Source organism: Podarcis erhardii, assembly GCF_964252035.2.
Source record: "Podarcis erhardii genome assembly, chromosome: 9".
NCBI lineage: Eukaryota > Metazoa > Chordata > Lepidosauria > Squamata > Lacertidae > Podarcis > Podarcis erhardii.
The window spans coordinates 44,552,668-44,571,771 of NC_138512.1; the positions used below are offsets into that span (position 1 = coordinate 44,552,668).

The window sequence follows — 19,104 nt, forward strand, 5'->3', positions numbered from 1 at the left end:
TTCGAACCGCCAACTTTCTGATCGGCAAGTCCTAGGCTCTGTGGTTTAACCCACAGCACCACCCGCGTCCCACTTATATATATACTTACCAGGGAGTAAATTGGGCTCGATAGAACTGGCTTATGAGTAGACAGCCATGGTTAGAGGGTTGAATTTTGCCCTCCCACCCAACTACTTAACTGCGAGCAAGTCATGCAACCCTACATGTCTACTCAGCAGTAGGTCCCATCAAATTTAATGAGGGTTACTTCCAGATACGCAAGTATGAGATTGCAACTATACATTTAAATAGGTAGGTGCCATCTTTAACCAGAGATTCTTAGAGCAAATATTCAGAGAAGCACATCTCCTGGTAAATGTTACACTTTTTTTAAAAAAAGTCTTTAGACAGACAGCAGTTCATCAGTCATTTCTATGTTTTACATTTTCCAAATTCACTATAACGAATTAATTGTTGTAATGAATTGTCCCATCCTGAGGACACCAAGTAATCACATTGCTTAGATAAGCTAGTGTGTAAAAACAGGAAGTTCCCTTTGATCCTTTTCAATAAAAGCTTGCATGTTGAATTTCACTTGGTTGGCTTTGGCCCAGTGTTCCAGCATGAGAAGGAAAACGGATCCTAATCCTCTGCTGCCTTATACTGGATATCTTCGGACAAAGCATTACACAAATCCAGAGTGGAGTCCCTAAGATGGTTGGACGGTGCCTTGTACGCCTCCTTCTGGGAACTCCTGCAGCCAAGCTGGTGCCCAACTTATTGCGCTGCTTTCCTTTGGACCACATCAGCAAAGCTGAGACAGGGGTCTTGTCGTCTGGCAGCCCAGGACTTCCATACACACTGTCCTTGCCTGTGCCTTGGGAAGGTCACTTTGGTGCTACTAATGCACAGTTGGACTTCACCCCCAGAGGCAAACTTCATTATCTCTTGAGACAGACAGATGACAACAAATTCAACTAAGTTTTACACAGAGGAAACCCGTTGAAATTAAGACTCGGCTGGGGACTCGGCTATACAGCTGCAAATATAACGTTTTAGGCGCACTATACAAATGCGACACTAGATGGCGATGTTTAGGTAATGGCAAATTCAATATATATTTTAAAACTTTTTTTTTAAAAAAAAGGTCCATTGATTTCACAGGCAGGTCTACTCTGAGTAATACTTAGTTGAATACCACCCATTGGTTCACACACACACCCTTCATTTGTTGGAAGCTGTTTTGTGAGGGTTCTCCTTGGAATGTGGAATATAATTTTATGAAATAAATATTTTACATTTCTTTTACCTTGATGAAGAACAAATGTAAAATGTCAGGCTATATCTTTCCCCCAGCAGCTATCGACAGGGATGGAAGAACTAAAAATAGTCAAGGGTTTTGCCTTTCCCCATTCTTCATGAAAGCCTCAACTCCCACCAGTAGCTCTGGAGGCAGCTAAAGGACTATGACTCAGCTGCCTCCCACTGATGCTACTCCTTCACCCCCCACCCTCTGCTCAGAGATGACATATGAAAAGAAAAACTATTTCTCTCCACCTACTTTGGCTGTTGAGCTGTTCTACTTTCCTCTTTGTTGGCCATTGTATAAGAACTGTTCTTTCCATCTTCTTGAAACTTTGATAACAATACAGTGGGCTGTGTGTGTATTAAAGCACTGCTCATTGTCTGATCACAGTGGTCCATGCATTGGGGTAACCTCAAGACTTGATTACTGTAATATGTTTCATGTAGGGCTGCCCTTGTATCTGGTCTGGAAGCTGCTGGTCTCCCAGCTTGCTACCAGGCCAGGTTTGCAGCTCTTGTGTTAGTGAGCAAAAGCCTACACAACTTGGGCCCAAATACCTTGAGGACTGCCTGTCTCCTTACACTCCACCTTGATCACCAAGATCCACTGATGGGGCTCTTGTGCTTCCTCACACCCCTGAGGTTCGCTTGGCTTCTGAAAGGGACCAAGCCTTTCATGTGGCTGGCTCTGCTCTGTGGAACTCCCTGCCAATAGACTCCCTGCCTTCTTTTAGATGTCTTCTCAGAATGATATTATTCAGACAGGCCTTTGCAATGTGCATATCCTTTTATTTATGCTTTTTACTGGTGTTTTTATTGTAATTTTGTATGCTGTAGACCACCTTGCTGGGGTTTTTTTAATGAAGGCGTGGCATATGAATATTTCAATAAATAATCCCAGAATTTCATCCAACCCGTGGCATCAGTTCACTCTGGTCACTTCCCCTTCTCCCCCACCCCACGTAGCCTTGTCCCCAGCCCATCTTCTCCTTGACTCTTCCCCTCTTGTTGAGATGAGAGGATGGAAGCAAAGCAACCAAGACCTCCCTCATGCAGCACTTGAAATCCCACCAGCAGCTCCAGATTTAGGGGGTGTGTGAGTGGTTGCCCCCCCCCCCCGCCCACAGGGCACTGAGCCAAGGAATGTAAAACAACAACAAACCTATATTTATATGGGTACCTACTGAGAAGATTCATAAAAAAGCAACTGTACCAAATGGAATTGTTGTGAAAATAAGAAATATATAGAGGGGGCACCAAATTTTGTCCTTGCCCAAGGCGCCATATTACCAAAGCCCATCACTGCCACCAGCAGGATCCACACCCATGCGGAGCTCACATGGTTCAGTTGTGATGCTTCTCCAAAAGGTTTGGTGGAGGTGGCTGAAATTAAAACTGAAGTGCTTTGCTTTTTTGCTCTTCTGGAGAAAGAAGACTTTTTGTCTTCTTTTATCTATTCCAATCAATACATCTGATTGTTGTTGTTCTACTACTTCCTCTTCCTCTTGTTGCTGTTCTGCTTCCATATTTTAGAAATGCATGACCTGCATGAACATCTGGGCAGATATAGGAGACCAAGCTATATACATGCACACAAAGAGGGATGTTATCTCTTCCATTGTGTCATCAGTGTTTTCTGTGGCCTGTGGATAGCCAGATCAAAGAAGGCAGAATCAGAATCTCCAGCCCAAAGAACATAATGGAAAAATAGAGTACACAGTCAGCAACTATAGTACAGTAATTGTCAATGGTGAGGATGTGGCTAGGGTAGGGCTGGAGAAGGAGCAGCAGTTTTGGATTCAGGCCAAAGATTATCTCACAGCTGTGTATAATAGAATAGTGGCAGTTAATGGAGTTCTTCATGACCAGTCCTAGTTGTATAAGGATTCCCTGGGATTTTACTGAGTATTGAGAAAAGTATGCACGTGATCAGAGGTATAATCTTCATTATTTACTCCTGCATTCCCGAACTGAGCCTTGACCATTCAAAAATTTCCAGGGCTGAAATTAAGCACTGGTATGAGCCATGAAGTTACTAGAAACAGAGAGCAAAGAAAGGTGGACAAGGACACCACATAATAACATTTATATTATCATCATATATAAAAAGGTAAAGGGACCCCTGACCATTAGGTCCAGTCGTGACCGACTCTGGGGTTGCTGTGCTCATCTCACTTTATTGGCCAAGGGAGCCGGCGTACAGCTTCCGAGTCATGTGGCCAGCATGACTAAGCCGCTTCTGGCGAACCAGAGCAGCGCACGGAAACGCCATTTACCTTCCCGCCGGAGCAGTACCTATTTATCTACTTGCACTTTGATGTGCTTTTGAGCTGCTAGGTTGGCAGGTGCAGGGACCGAGCAACGGGAGCTCACCCTGTCGCGGGGATTCGAACCACCAACCTTCTGATCGGCAAGTCCTAGGCTCTGTGGTTTAACCCACAGCGCCACCTGTGTCCCATCATCATATATACAATGCGAGTATTATGAGAAGGGTGACAAGAGATTTATTTACAGATAGGTAGCCGTGTTGGTCTGCCATGGTCAAAACAAAATAAAAAAATTCCTTCCAGTAGCACCTTAAAGACCAACTGAGTTAGTTCTAGGTATGAGCTTTCGTGTGCATGCACACTTCTTCAGATTTATTGTAATGGTTCAACATACATACGAAGAGGCTTGATAGCGTGGGTTGTTGTGGCCATCTAAAAAATGAAACATAAACTAATAAAGTGGCATATCTACTCAAAAGTAAGTCCCACTGCTTACTTGCCAGTAAATGTGTACAAGACTGCAGTCTTAGTGGCTATGGGAGGCAGTCAGAGGTTGCCTCAACACTAAGAGGACTTGCAACTGGATCTCACTGTTTCACCAGCTTTTTCTTCTTCCCCCTTTTCTGCCACGGATTAGACTAACCCCACACTCCATATGTTCCTGCTTGTTGAGTAGCTTCTGATAGGAAAAGATGCAATTATGTGCCTAACCTCATTGTTGTAGGGAGAGAAACAAGTCTTTAAAACTTGAGCTTGGAAAGTGGATCAGCTGCAGACATGGTTTTGTAGCCACCTACAGTCCTTGACTAACAGCAGAAATCCCATGCTGTGCCTATGAATACACACGAGGAAACCTTGGCTGTGGCTCCCAGAGGGCTGATTCACACATGCATCACTGGATGAGTCACTGTTTGGTGAGTCACACAGCTGAATGTGTGATTTGCTGCATTGAAGACCCTTGCACTGAAGGTGATGGCAAGATACAGGAAAGCTGATGTACGAGATGCGATGGCTGTTCCAGACCTGTAACTCATTGCCCCGGGCTGTCCACATGCACCTGCTCCCCCCCCCCCCCGGATTTCTTTGTGTCCTCCTCTCTGCAAGCTTTTCAAACAAGTGCAAAGAGCAGTACAGTGGTACCTCGGGTTGCATACGCTGCAGGTTACATACGCTTCAGGTTACAGACTCCGCTAACCCAGAAATAGTGCTTCAGGTTAAGAACTTTGCTTCAGGATGCGAACAGAAATCGTGCTCCGGCGGCGCGGCATCAGCAGGAGGCCCCATTAGTTAAAGTGGTGCTTCAGGTTAAGAACAGCTTCAGGTTAAGAATGGGCCTGTGAAACGAATTAAGTACTTAACCCGAGGTACCACTGTATAGATCTACTGAACCAATCCCAGCCTGCATTTATATTCTATTCCTTCCCCATTTTGTCTAGGATCTGGTCTCTATCTGATGACTGAACACTTTCCTAGGTGGGTTCATTCATAAGATTTGTGGACAGACCTCCCTCCACTTACCCTCTCCATTTAAAAAAAGGGGGGGAGCATTTTTGTGCAAAAGCAATGTTACACCAGCTTTGGCAATGCTTTTTCTGTCCGATGGGCGAGGGTTTCTTTAAAAAACCTCAAAATGTGAGTGAGCAGAGATCAAGGGATAACACTGAATGAAAGCTTGTATGAATGGTTACTGAAGAGTTACCAGGATAGTGAAGCAGTTTGGGATAAGTTGGTGCCAATCCACTTACCATGCTGCTTGCACTCATTATGGCCTGCAGCAGAATGAGCTCCCTGGGGGAACCAAGGTGATAAAGTGGAACATACCACTTCAAACTCCAAGCGGGGGCTTGCCATCCCCCCCCCAAATATTCCCTATAACCAGTGCTTTTTTCTGGTGGGACGCAGGGGTACGCATACCCCTAAACATTTTGTGAATCTCTGTACATTTACTGTATTTATTTTTCCTGATTTGAACTATAAAATGGTGATCTTCTTGAGCCAAAATGAGAGCACCCCTAAACATTTTTTTTTAAAGTACTGCCTATAACCACAATTTAAAAAGCAACAACACCTGCCTGGAAGTTATTTTATTTTCTCAAAATCACCCCAGCATATCAGGCTGAAAATTCTCGACCTGCCTCTTGCTCTGCTGTGACAAGTTGTCTCCTCGTAGAGATTTTCTTCTAGAAAGACGTTCACAGAGGCCTTCCCTCCCGCGCGGGCGCAGTCCACTCTCCCACCTGCGGGGACTCATTCGGACGAGGCCTCGGGACCTCTCCCCAGTTCACAGGGGACCAAGCGGGCTTCGCTGCTCCTCACCTCTCCTCTCTCCTGCAAACGGCGGCCGGGCAGGCTGCCTTCCCTCTGTCTGCCGGCAGGCGTCCTTCCTTCCCTTCCGAGGCGAGAGACCAGCCTCGCCAAAGCCCAGCAGCTGCAAGCGGGAGCTCTTGACATCACATGCAAGCTCCTCCTGCGCTCGACCTCCTCGCTCCCCCCTCCAACCTTAGCTCCCCTCTTTTCCCGCCCCTTCTACCCCCCACCCTCCAAAACAAAACATCTCCTCTGGCGTGAGGCGGCTGGGAAGCCCGCAAGGCGAGGGGGAATGAGGGAGCTCCGGAGCCGGAGAGGCCGCCGGAGCAGCGCGCTCCCTCGCGGGGGCTTTCCCCTCGGCTGCGAAGAGGCCGCCTTCGCCCGCGTCTCTGGGGAGCCCAGCTGGCACTGAAAAGGACCCGCTTGGCCGGGCGCGCCAGCCAGCCAGCCTGCCTGCCGGCCGGCCGGCCGCCCACCCTTCTTAAGCCGCCCGAGAGCGAGGAGGCCGGGCCGACGGCAAGCGAGGCTGCGCCGCCGTCCGCTTTTGTTTCTTTTCCCCGCGCGCCCAGCAGAGGAGCTGGGAATGCCGAGCGGGTTGCAAAGGTGAGGGCGCGCCGCCTGCCTCCTCCGCCCGCCCGGCCGGGCTGGCGTGTCCCCGCGCGCCTTCTCCACGCGCGCGCGCGCGCCCCCCACATGCAGACACGCGCGCGGCGGCGGCGGCGGCGGCGGGGGGGCGAGCGGGAGCAGGAGGCGAAGATGGCAATGTCCGTGATCCAAGCGTGCCGCAGCCTGGCTCTCTCAACATGGCTGCTTTCCTTTTGTTTCGTGCATCTGCTGTGCCTGGATTTCACCGTGGCCGAGAAAGAGGAGTGGTACACGGCCTTCGTGAACATTACTTACCCGGATCCTGGTGGCGGCGGCGGCGGCGCAGGCGGGGAGTTGCGTAGCGAGAAGACCGAGTGCGGCCGCTACGGGGAACACTCGCCCAAGCACGACGTCTGGGGCCAGGTGGTGATGACCTCGGCGGCCGCCGACCGGCTAGCCTGCGACCCCAACGCCAGGTTCGCCGTGCCCGGGCCCGGCAAGATCTGGGTCGCGCTCATCCCCAAGGGGAACTGCACTTACAAGGATAAGATCCGGCACGCCGCCGCGCAAAATGCCTCGGCCGTGGTCGTCTACAACGTGGGCTCCAGCAACGCCAACGAGACCATCACCATGCCCCCCGCAGGTGAGCGGGTGTTGGGGGGGGTGCTGAGCCACAACCATCACCCTCCCCCCCCCAAAGTCCCACTGTTTGAGGATCTCCCTTCTGGACAGTTTAATCGCACCCCTCCTTGGACCATCGCACCCAACCAGCCTCCCAGGATGTTATTAATAGCCAAGCCAATGGCCGTGGCCGGGGTTAATAACATCCTGGGATCTGGGTGAAAAGCAGGCAGTGCTGTGTGCTTTGCCTCGCCATAAGATGACTTTTTGGCTATTTCTCTCTCTCTTTGCCCCCCCCCCCCCTCTTCTTGAGCTGGGGGAAAAAGAGGGGAAGGCTAGTGGAGTGAGTGATGGGGCACATCTAAGAGCTGGCCTTTGAATAGCTTGAAGCTAAATGACAAGGGATGCAAGAACAGCTTTTGAATGCAGGGGAGCAGGAAAGTAATAAGGGGAGGCAGGTCAGCTGTTTTGGGAAGGGTAGGGGGAGAAAGGTTGTAGCAGTCAAGGATCCAACCAGGTGGAAGACAAAAGGGAAGAGGACAGGTACAAGGCAGAAGGGAAACCCCAGAAAGGGGAAAACCTGCTGGAATGATGTGCATCTTGGCAATAGGGAATGGGAGGTTAGTGTGTCTGGTGCAGGGAAGGAAAGGGCAATGTGTGGCCCTCCAGATGTTGCTTAGACTCCCAACTCCTCTCAATCCCAGTCAACATAGACTATGGTCAGGGATAATGGGAGCTGGAGTCCAACCACATCTGGAGGACATTCACATATCCTGCCATTTGATTTCACTCTGAGCCTTTTTCAGTGGCCATTCGAGATGTGCACATTACTTTCTGTGTTCCTTCAAATTCATTCATGCTACATTTGGGCTTGCGGGTGCAGCCCTTTGTAATGAATGGTTGAACTATGTTGATTAAACAGTGGGCTGATACAACAGCACCTTTCAATATGTCTGGGAAAGTTTGAAAGTTCTGGTGTTTTAAGCCACTTCCCGAATCCCAGGAGGTTTGTGATTTCTGTGTATAGTGCTGTTGCTGTAAGCCTTTTTCTGGCTTCTTTGCCGACGCTTGCTCTGGCTGTGCAAGCACTGTGTCAAGAGAATGAGCTATTCAGGATGCCAGGAACACAATTAGGTTAATTACTATTAGAAGATTTTACTTGGAAAATGCAGTCTTAGTACAATATCTGCAATTCCTGTGACACGGATTACTGTCTAATTTCAGGTACTATACACACATGCAATGTTTAAATCCACTTTTAGGCTTCTTTGAATTCTGCTAAGGCTTCTTTGCAACACACAGAGTGTAGATGTTTATGTGATGGTGCTCTTGGATATATTCCAGTTTGTCATATGGAACAAAAATAAGTACAAAATATCAGTATGCAAGAACAGGCTGTATGGTGAACATGTGCTCTTATTCATTATCAGCATTTGAAAATGTTGTGTTTTTAGAAAACACCAAGAGTTGTTTGGGGGCAGGGCCCTACATGGTCAAGAACTACTTGCTTCTTATTCCAAAATACCACGCTATGGAGAATCAAAATGGCACTTTTGAATTCGGGTTGTACACATCTTGCAAATCAGCCTAGGTAAATATATTTCTTCTTTAGTAAGAACTACAAAATTCAATGGGTCTTAGATTGCGGTTGCAGTTGTTCCTCCTTAGAGGGGAACCTAGAGGAAAGTTTGGTAGCAAAACATTAGCATTATTTTAACAGTAATTACTAAGTTGTAGACCCTGACAGGTAGGGAATATACCAGCCGCAATATCTGGTTGGACCTTGAGTTGGCACTATGGAAACAGCCCAGTTTGGTCCAAAGGACTTCAGAGACTCTGTGATTCAGCTCAGGGTCTGAATCTTCTTCAGAAAAATAAGGCTTTGTTCTCACCTATGCACTGTTGAGAAATTTAAAAAATGTTCCAATGTTATTCCTTTTGAAAGAGATACATGATTTATGTGGGCATAATAGCCCCTCCAAAGTGAATAAAATTTGACAAATTACAGGCAAATCAATAGTGTTTTTTTTGGCAGGTGCCTTTTAAAGTTTAATCTTTTTTTGTTTAGAATAACATTTTATAGTTCTCATATTTTGCAGAAATGGATAAAATTTGCAGGCATGGTAGTCCCTTCTAAGGGGATGGATCCTACCAAAGAAAGCTAGCTACTGCAGATTCTTCATAAGGACAGCATTTGCAGTTTGGGGATGCTAAGAAAGAAAGAAAGAAAGAAAGAAAGAAAGAAAGATTTATTATGTTTATTGGTCACTAGTAGCATAGAAAGTTAGTAATGGGCAAAAAAAGCTGGGGCAGCACACAGACAATAGAACAATAAATTCAAAGAGATTCATTTTGTCTCTGCTAGTGTTTTGAGGGCGATTGATCTGAAAATAGCAGAAGTGCCCCTAGGTGTGAAACCTGCCAAATTACATACAAATGGGCCTAGGAAGTTTTGTGCTAGGTTCCTTTAAGTTGACAGTGTGTGTGTGTGTGTGTGTGTGTGTGTGTGGACTGAAGACTGAAGACTGAAAGGGATTCTTTTTCTTCCCTGGGGTTTTGTTTGTGGTCAAAAATTCAGCAGCATTAGAGAGGTGCTACTGGTTCTACTGCACATAGAGCTGCAAACAAAGTCTTTTGATTTGAGGAATAGGCTAATGTGGGCATTGGAAACTTGCTCTTTGTGGACCCATATACTTATCCCACCCGAAATCCTGTCGGTCATGGCACCCTCCCAGCTGTGCCAGTGTTGTTGTTTGCCAGATTGGGATGTGTCCAGCAGAGAGACAGTGAGGAAAACATCAAGTTGGTGGTGGGAACAAGGGTATGTGAATTTTGTGCACCACCAGTGCAGTCTTGCCCTGGCTCTCTCCATCCTTTACAGGTATGTGATGACAGCTCAGGTGGTATAGTGCCCTGGAACATTCTCCCTGCTTAGCTGCTTCCTACAAAGCAGGTAGGTTGTATATCTAGGTTCTGCTGTGAACACAAAGCAAAGCCATATTCTCTGCTGTTTGCTCCCACTGCTAGTTCTGCCAGCCTGAGAGAGAGAGAGAGAACTTGCAGCTGTTGAATGTCATCACTATTTCTGGCTACAACAGAGAAGGTGCATTTCAGCTTAGTGGGTGGAGCCCTCAGAGAGCCATCTCTCCCGCTGTCCCCACCTCTTGCCCTGACCAGGCACAAGGTAGATGAGGACAACACACTTTGCTAAATGTGTGTGTTATTGTTGTGTGGTTCTTTTCTGCTTAAGCAGTGAGTGTTTATTCACACAAAATAGTACTTCAGTAAAAGACCCTAGTGTGTATGTGGGAAAGAGGCACACAAGGACAGTAAGTGCTAAGTAATATTAATAACAATCATGGCTGATAAATGAAAATAATCACTTGGGACGTGGCCACACATGGGAGAATTAATATCATTAAAAACAAGAGGTTGAATGATACAGTAGTACCTCGGGTTAACTACTTAATTCGTTCCGGAGGTCCGTTCTTAACCTGAAACTGTTCTTAACCTGAAGCACCACTTTAGCTAATGGGGCCTCCTGCTGCCGCCGCGCCGCTGGAGCACAATTTCTGTTCTCATCCTGAAGCAAAGTTCTTAACCTGAGGTACTATTTCTGGGTTAGCGGAGTCTGTAACCTGAAGCGTATGTAACCTGAAGCGTATGTAACCCGAGGTACCACTGTAAACAATTTTTTTAAAAAAATATTTGGATTGATTGAAAAATATTACACAAAGTTGCGCAGAAACAAAGGCCTCCAAACTACAAGGCTAACTAAAACACTGCACTCTGTGACAGTAGGACGGTCCCCTGTTTCAGCACCAAACTTGAAGGGCAGGCTCATAGCTTCAGGAACCTGCAGTAGTTTCTCTCTGCTGCCACAACCCTTTTCTGTGTCACCTAATGCCAAGGGTGCGGGATTCCCACTGCCTTACGGTGATCTCCTTGAGTGTTGGAGAGCAGCCAGCTGACTTACGAGACTTTTGCAACTTCAGCCTGTCTCCTGTCTGCTCATCCAATCCCTTTGACAACCTCTAGTGTAGCCCCAAGCAGCCTAAGCCACATGGTGGGAGGATAAACAGCCGTCGAGTGTGTGCCCAGAAATCCAATTAAGCAGTTTATTCAAATTGAGTACAGTGGTACCTCGGGTTAAGAACTTAATTCCTTCTGGAGGTCTGTTCTTACCTGAAATTGTTCTTAAACTGAAGCACCACTTTAGCTAATGGGGCCTCCTGCTGCTGCTGCTGCGCCGCCGCTGCACGATTTCTGTTCTTATCCTGAAGTAAAGTTCTTAACCCTAGGTAATATTTCAGGGTTAATGGAGTCTGTAACCTGAAGCGTCTGTAACCTGAAGCGTATGTAACCACTGTACCACTGTAGAAGTAAAAAAAAGGGGGGGTGGAGGAGAAATAGCAGGTACGAAGCTCAGAGTTGAAATAAAACACTGCACCAGACTAGTGGTCTTAAATCATCCTACACTTTATCCAAATGAACATTGCGAACTTACTCTCAGTGGTCACTGAGCACTGAGTGGTCAAGAGCCAGTGTGGTGTAGTGGTTAAGAGCGGTAGTCTCGTAATCTGGGGAACCGGGTTTGCGTCTCCGCTCCTCCACATGCAGCTGCTGGGTGACCTTGGGCTAGTCACACTTCTCTGAAGTCTCTCAGCCTCACTCACCTCACAGAGTGTTTGTTGTGGGGGAGGAAGGGAAAGGAGAATGTTAGCCGCTGTGAGACTCCTTCGGGTAGTGATAAAGCGGGATATCAAATCCAAACTCTTCTTCTACTTCTGGCACTGGTTTCAAGCATCAGTTTCAAGTTTCAAGCATCAGTTGCGGGTTGGAGAAATCAAGAGGGACAACGTCTGTATGGCCAAGGCCCATTTTAAGGGCTCAGGACCCACAGTAGGCTTAAAGGATAAAGTAGTTTCCATCTAATCAGAGTTCATGTGTGCCTGCCAGGGAATCAGTGTGTGTGTTGGAGAAATGGTAGACGCCTCCTGGAGGCACAGCAAGAAGGTTATTACAAACACATGAATTCTCCCAGGATTCATTTGTCTTCTTGCTAGAAAGGATTTAATTATGAATTTTGTGTGTTTAAGAAGGGATATGCCTTATTCTCTAGGCAAAATGGTGAGCAAGGGACCAGACTGTTCACACGCGCTGCTCAGGAGAACAGGAACACTTGGAACATATAAAATCAGAATGGGATTAAAGGATCAAAAATGTTGGACAATGATTAGAAAAAGGTGCCTAAGGGAGGGATGCCTCCAAACTTCATCAAAACTCTTTCTGATGTATTTTGCTCTGTAGAACAGAACAGCAAAAGATCAAGAAGTAATAGTGAGAAAGTGCATATTCCTTCAGCATCTCTCCCTCCAAAGCACTAAAATTGGAGAGTGCAGGTACCTTGTGGAAAGGATGTTGTTTGCATGCTAGGCCTGTTAGTCATGAATGAGCTATCCCTTCCCATTCAAGATCCTGGCATTTTCTTAAGCTAGAGGCATAAGTTTGATTTTGCAAACCTGTACCTTTTCTTCACCTGTGTTTTTCTTTTATGGAAAGCTTAGATACATAGTTTCACTTTTTGCAGACCCTTGTCTGTAGCATGGTTGGGCTTCTTTCGGTTTTTTTTGCGTCTGAGTCACTAAGGTGCCACGAGGTGATTCACAATACAGTATCTCCTCTAACACAGAGCACCTGGCTTGTGCAGATACTGCTACACCTTAGAGAAGCCAACAATCTCTCCAAGGTATCTGGATTCAGCACAAGTTTTGTCTGTAGCTGCTGCTCATCCCTAATAGGCCTCATGAAACTTAATAGGACATTCCAAGTAAATGTGCATATGTACTAGGCCCTAGTAACTAGGGTATTAAAGGCACGCAGTAAGGAAATCAGAACTTCCTACAGAAATACTGTGATGCAACAGCTACTGTACAGGCTACCTGAGACTTCGGGTGATTAGGACTTCCGGATATATTTTATTTGGAGAATCGTTTTGTGTTTTAGCTGAGGTGTTATTTTCAAATAAAATATTGCATTTGCACAATATGAATTCAGTAGTGGCCACTGTGGAGGGACAGAGCCCCCTTCCCAACACTGGCATTGCTGCAGCAGACCTGGCTAGTGAGGCAGGATGCTGGAGAATTCGGGGTTGTGTGGATGCACTGACAGAGCGACTTGGGTAGCAAGTGATCGATCATGACTGGGGTTGTAGCATCCTTGGAGGGGGGGGCGTTAACCTCCCCCCCCCCACTTTGTGGTACAGTCCCAAGAAAAATGTTTTCCTGAAGCTGCTTGAAGGAGCCTGCCTAATATCAATGAGCAGGGAGTTCCACAGTGTAGGTGATGCCACACTGAAGGATTGACTCCTTGCAACTGCAGAAACAACATCATGTGAAACTTCTAGAAAGGCCAGTTCTGCATATTGAAGTGGCTGAATGTGCATATATGGCATGCTTCCTCGACCTCAGCCCTCCAGATGTTTTTGGCCTACAACTCCCATGATCCCTAGCTAGCAGGACCAGTGGTCAGGGATGATGGGGATTGTAGTCTCAAAACATCTGGAGGGCTGAGGTTGAGGAAGCCTGATATATGGGGTAATGGGATTCTTTGGGTAAACTGGTCCCAAGCTGTTAAGGGTTTTTATACATTAATAGTAACACAATGAATATGGTCACTCCAGGACAGAAGCTGACATTGACATTGGTGCCTTTCATGTGTTTTCCTGATTGGCTACTTATGCTGGAACTGGAACTATCTACTGTACTCTTTAGACCATGCCTTGGTTAACCTGCAGTCCTGCTGGTGCTGTTGAATTCTAGCTCCCATCATCCCTGACCATTGGCCATGCTAGCTGGAGTTGACGGGAGCTAGAGTTCAACAACAGATGGAGGACCACAGGTTAACTGCAAATCACAAGGATCAAACAAACAAGCTACCCTTGCTCTTGACAAAGTGTGAAGAAGCTTTTTGTCAGCTTCACCTTGATAGCAGTCTCAGCTAAAGTCCCAAGGCAAAGTCTGAAGGCTCACTGCTGACTACCAGCCATAAACTGGTTTAATGCAGGCACATCCCAGAAAAGTGCTAAATGCCTCACCTCTGATTTTTCTAAAATAGCAGTTTATACCTATTTGTGTAAACCTGAATTCCTTTCCCAGCAAACATGGTCAGCATTTTCTACCATTCCTAGCATTGCCTCCTTTTGATGCTTGCTGCGACAACTCCCCTCATAGCTACTAGCTCTTGACATAATGTATTCCACATTTGTTTTTCATGTGGAATGCATTACAATGGAATGCTTCTCCACATTTTCTCCCCCTCCTTCCATTTCCATGGATGCCTGTGCAGGCAAAAATATTTATGCATTCATGGAAAACTTATAGTCAATTTGAATATTAAGGGACGGGTCAGAGAGCCTATTGCCCTGGACAGAAGAAACGAAGGGTTGTATCCCTCAGTATAAGGGTCTTCTACTTTCACAATGGAATTTCCTCTCCTGCTCCCCCTTTGTACCTCCCACTCCCCACAAATCTGCTCTGGAGGGTTTGTAGAAAATCCCAAGCAGATGTGGGGGGCACAGGGAGAGGAAAGGGAGAGGAAGTCCCATTGCACAGGCAGAAGTTCTTCTGCTAATGGGACAACTTCATTTGACGCAACCCTGAGAGCTTCAATGGACACTGTGTGCATCCAGTCATAGTGTTGAGTGTAGGGAAAGGCCACACATTCTCAAAAGGGCAAGCTTTGTGCCCTAAATGTCAAAATGTGGTCTAGGCCATTACAAATGAATTAAAGTGAGCTGTTCTCATGGCCCCAATACTACCCCAAGTACCCAGAACCAGACTTTTCTAATTCTTTTTTTTTTTTAGCAAGCATAGCAGTCATGGTTTCTGGGTGTTTTTGTGGGGGCTTTTGTTGGCCAGAACCTTTGGAAGTTTTAAGAAGGTAGAAAAATTACTTTTTCCAGCAGAGAGTGTGTGTGTGTGTGTGTGTGTGTGTGTGTGTGTGTTTGTGTGTATGCATGTATGCGCTGACTAAAGCGGAAAAGTTATACATTTCAGCCTTTGTTTTTATGATTCATATACATTTGTCAAATGGGTAAGAGGGAAGGATAGCATGGCAACTGTGGCTTTGGTGCAGAATGCCAGAAGTAGAGCTATAAAAAGTTATGGAGAGGGGAAATGAAGGCATGCAAAACCAAAAAGGAAGTTTGTTGCTCAAAGGAGGACACGTTGGTTCTCGCTTTTCTCAAAATTTCTTTGTATTCATTATTGTAAACCATTTTATTTTAGTGAACTGGTTGTTCTAGCTTTGGTGTTTTTGTTTCAGCTTTGCACTTGAAGCCAACTCAACTCCACGTTATATGAGGCCATAGAACAAAAGAGACATTGGTCTCTCAGTTTCATGTTGCTTGCACCATCCCTCTCTTTGTGGCAGGGGAAGGTTTTCTTACCTGGTTTCCACCTCCTGTTTGTGTTTATACCTATGACATGTGTCTTCAGCAAGTATTCTCATGCTGTTTGAGAAATGTATAGGGGAGCTACCTAGGACTCCTTAACACAGCCTCAGATCAGATATGGTAACCCACTGAATTTCATAGCCTGGAGGAAAAGAAACCTAACTGGAGTTCTCTCAATAATCACAAGTGAATAGGGAAGATTCGGATCCCACCCCTGAAGTGGAGCCAGTGCTTTAAAAGGCTAAATATTGGCATAAGACTCTCGTCTTTCCTGACATTAGTCTGTTGCTGACTTTGGGTGCCTGGCTGGTACTAGGGAGAGTCTATTGGATTTGGCACAAATGAGAGATGCTAATTTAGCACCCCCTTTTGCATATTCATAATAAAAATAACAATACATAATTAATATTCATGTTATACATGTAAATTATGGCAGATAAATCTGTACAGGTGAGAGATGGCAGCTCTCCCAAGTGCCCATTACTTCAGTAAAAGACATCACATTTTTAAAACTTGAAATGCACTTGTTTTACATAAGGATGCTCTGATAAGATATCTATGATATTTTTACACATCCAAAAACGGGTTCCTGTGATTGTGAAAATCATGAGGAAGGAACGTTGTGCTATATATTCAGTAAATTGACTGCAGTATGCTAAGAGGAAAGTCTTCTGTTCTAGGTTTTGAAAATTCCTGAGAGTAGGTGAAATAATATGATCAGTTTTTACAGGGAAGATTACCATGGAGTTATTTTTTGTTTTTGCTTTTGTTACATTTTGCCTTTTCCCCCAAGATGCTCAAGGTGGGGTTCATATTTTCCCCCCTCCATTTTATTTGAGGAAGAATAACCATGTGAAAGTTGTTTGGGCACTAACTATGAGAAATGCTGTTTTAGTTTTCGGGGGAAAGGGTTTCATGTAGCTGTATCTTGATTTCACAATCTGTGGGTTTATTTTTAGAGCACTTTTCTTTTTTAAAAAATGCATGCAGTAACTCTCAGTCTACCTGAATTTGTACATTTAGTAGGAATGTAGAATCACAGATGATAGGGTTGCGTAGGATTTCCAGAATCTTAAACATCCAACTTCTCCTACTGACTGAATTGAAACTCTCCTATGCCAGATGTTCCCCCAAGCTTTCTTTAAAAACCAAGGTAGAGGAAGTTTTTAGATTTTCCAACCCTAATAGAAGGGCCTTTTTAAAGTTCATATTTTTAGGAAAAAAGAAATGAAATGCATTAAACCCCACAAAAAGGCTAAGTAAAGTTTATAGAGGTTTTAATTCCTACTTCACTTATTTTTGTAGTAACTTTTGCAGCCCACAAAGTATGGCACCACAACTGCAGTCAGCATAAACCACAGTCTCTGTTTTTGTTTTGTTTTTGGCCTGCAAACAACTTATATATAATTTTGTACATCTGCAGGTTGGGAGGACTTAATGCCATATGCATGAATCCAGCTGCAGCATAGATACTTTGATTTCAGATGCAAATATACATATATATATATAAAACATATTTTGGAGGACTATATGCAATAACTCAATAAACTGCTTTATACCAGGTCAGGTTCATTTAGCCCAGTGCTAATTGATTGGCAGTGGTAGTGTCTTTCCAGGATCTCAGGTAGATCACATCACCTACTCATTAATTCTTTGGTAACTGGAAATGCCAGGGATCAAACATGAGGCCTTCTGTGCAAAAAGCATGCACTCTGTCTCTGAGCTAGTGCCTGTTCCCATGCAAACTGAGCTTTGCAATACCATATTTTATTTTATTTTGAACTTCAAGGTTGGATGCTATCCCAGACTAGCCAGAAGCAAGGCCCCATCTGCACTATACATTTAAAGCAGTGTCCTACTTTAAACAATCGTGGCTTCCCTCCCAATAATCCTAGGATCTGTTGTGTGTTAATGGTGCTAAGACTTGTTAGGAGGATCCCCCCCCCCAATTTACCTCATAGAGCCACAATACACTCAAGAGTCCCTTTGTGAAGAGGGATTGACTGTTAAACCACTGTGGGAAATACCAATATACAACATGTATCATAAATTACTATCTTGAACCAAGTCATACTCTTAATGTTACACAAAACATTGAACATATTGGTAAAAGACCATCTGTGTAATCTGTTACTTGGATTTTCACAATATGGTACATGTTATTAAAGACTCGGTTATTAATATATTTCTACTGAAAGTAATATGCCAGCCTTCCCAAACCTGATGCCATCCAGGTGGGGTTGGGCTTTAAATCTCATCAGCTCCAGCCAGCATGGCCAATGATCAGGGACCATGGGAGTTGTAGTCTAATACTTCTGGAGAGTACCAGGTTGGGGAAGGCTGGTATATAGCCTAGCTTCATCTGACTAGCATAGTCTTAAGCAATGTAATAGTGGGAGGTGAGAAACCACAGTAGGCACTTTCTACTTTGGTATAATGGTATGCAAATATTCTTATAAATAAACAATAGACTTAAATATACATCATACGCAGCTAAAACTAGGGACAGTGCCCTATGATATAGTAATATACAATGCGTGTCCTATTTTCTCAAACTGCCGTCATCTTAATCCTTTGACGTGGAGTTAGCGATTTGCACCCTGCAAATGTGGCAACAATATAGACTTTATATATTAGAGAGCGTCAACAATGTCAAGCAGGTACAACTACACAACTGTAGTGCTTAAATCTGAGGTCAAATTGAGTGCTGGAGCAAGCAGAAGTAGAAAAATGCTCAGTAGGGATAGGACTGGATCTTACATATTGTTTTCCAATGCATCCATGGAGTGTATCGACCGTACTTTTTATTTGACAGTTGCACATTTCCAGCTTGTAAACCTTACCCTGCTTGCAATTAAACCAGAAGACACTTCCTCACATTTCTTTGAATAACATCATGAAAGACTACATTCAGGTCGTCTGAGCAGCAAACATGGGTATTTGTAGGGCTGATTCACATAATTGTTTCAAAATCTATTTCCCTAGCATTGTTTGATGGCATTTTTAGACTGAAATAGTTCTTGATCTCCATGGAAACAGCCGTTGATACGGTCTCAGGTATCTCAGATTAACATGTCTTCTGACAGTATATTAACATGTACTATGAACCCTACACCCCATTTTGGAATACATGGATATCAGGTGCCGATATACAAGTGCATTAGGGGTTCATTGTTGCTTGTTCTAGCCCTGATGTTTAAGCATCAATATGATACCTACTAATTAGGCTATTACAATATCGTGGCAGAGCATCCTGTCATTGTTGTGTTAACACAGTTGCCTCTCGTTGACTCATGCATGCGAAGCACCATGACAACTCTTGCGATGCGTTTCACTTAGCACCTGGAATGCTTTCAGAAGATAAAGCGAAAATGTGGCTTCTTAAAAGCTGGTGAGGAAAAGAAGTGCAGGTGTTGATCAGGGGCTCATATGATCTGCCTCTATCCCCACCCCCCACCCCCCGCCTCTGCCTGTCTGTTACACCTGCAGCCAGATGAAGGAACACTCCCATCATTGTGAAAGAGTAGCTCAAATGCCTTCTTCACATTCCAGTACCTCTTGCATGGTCGTGCTGCACAAAGACA

The 19,104-nt window shown here is 45.1% G+C and overlaps 2 protein-coding genes across 3 annotated transcripts in view; one reads left to right on the plus strand and one right to left on the minus strand.

The window, feature by feature from the left end:
• The window catches only part of ZNF330 (zinc finger protein 330), a 33,499-nt gene extending 26,607 nt beyond the window's left edge, over positions 1-6,892 (minus strand). Inside the window, exon 1 of one of the 2 annotated variants that reach the window (XM_081876144.1) lies at positions 6,760-6,892. The gene's annotated coding sequence lies outside the window, so the exon portion shown is untranslated. The remainder of the gene's footprint in view (positions 1-6,759) is intronic. The other variant, XM_081876146.1, reaches the window with a different exon arrangement.
• Positions 5,635-19,104, plus strand: part of RNF150 (ring finger protein 150) — an 88,748-nt gene continuing 75,278 nt past the window's right edge. Inside the window, exon 1 of the mRNA XM_081876135.1 lies at positions 5,635-7,087. Coding sequence (XP_081732261.1) covers positions 6,553-7,087 — 535 coding nt within the window. The 5' untranslated portion in view covers positions 5,635-6,552. The remainder of the gene's footprint in view (positions 7,088-19,104) is intronic.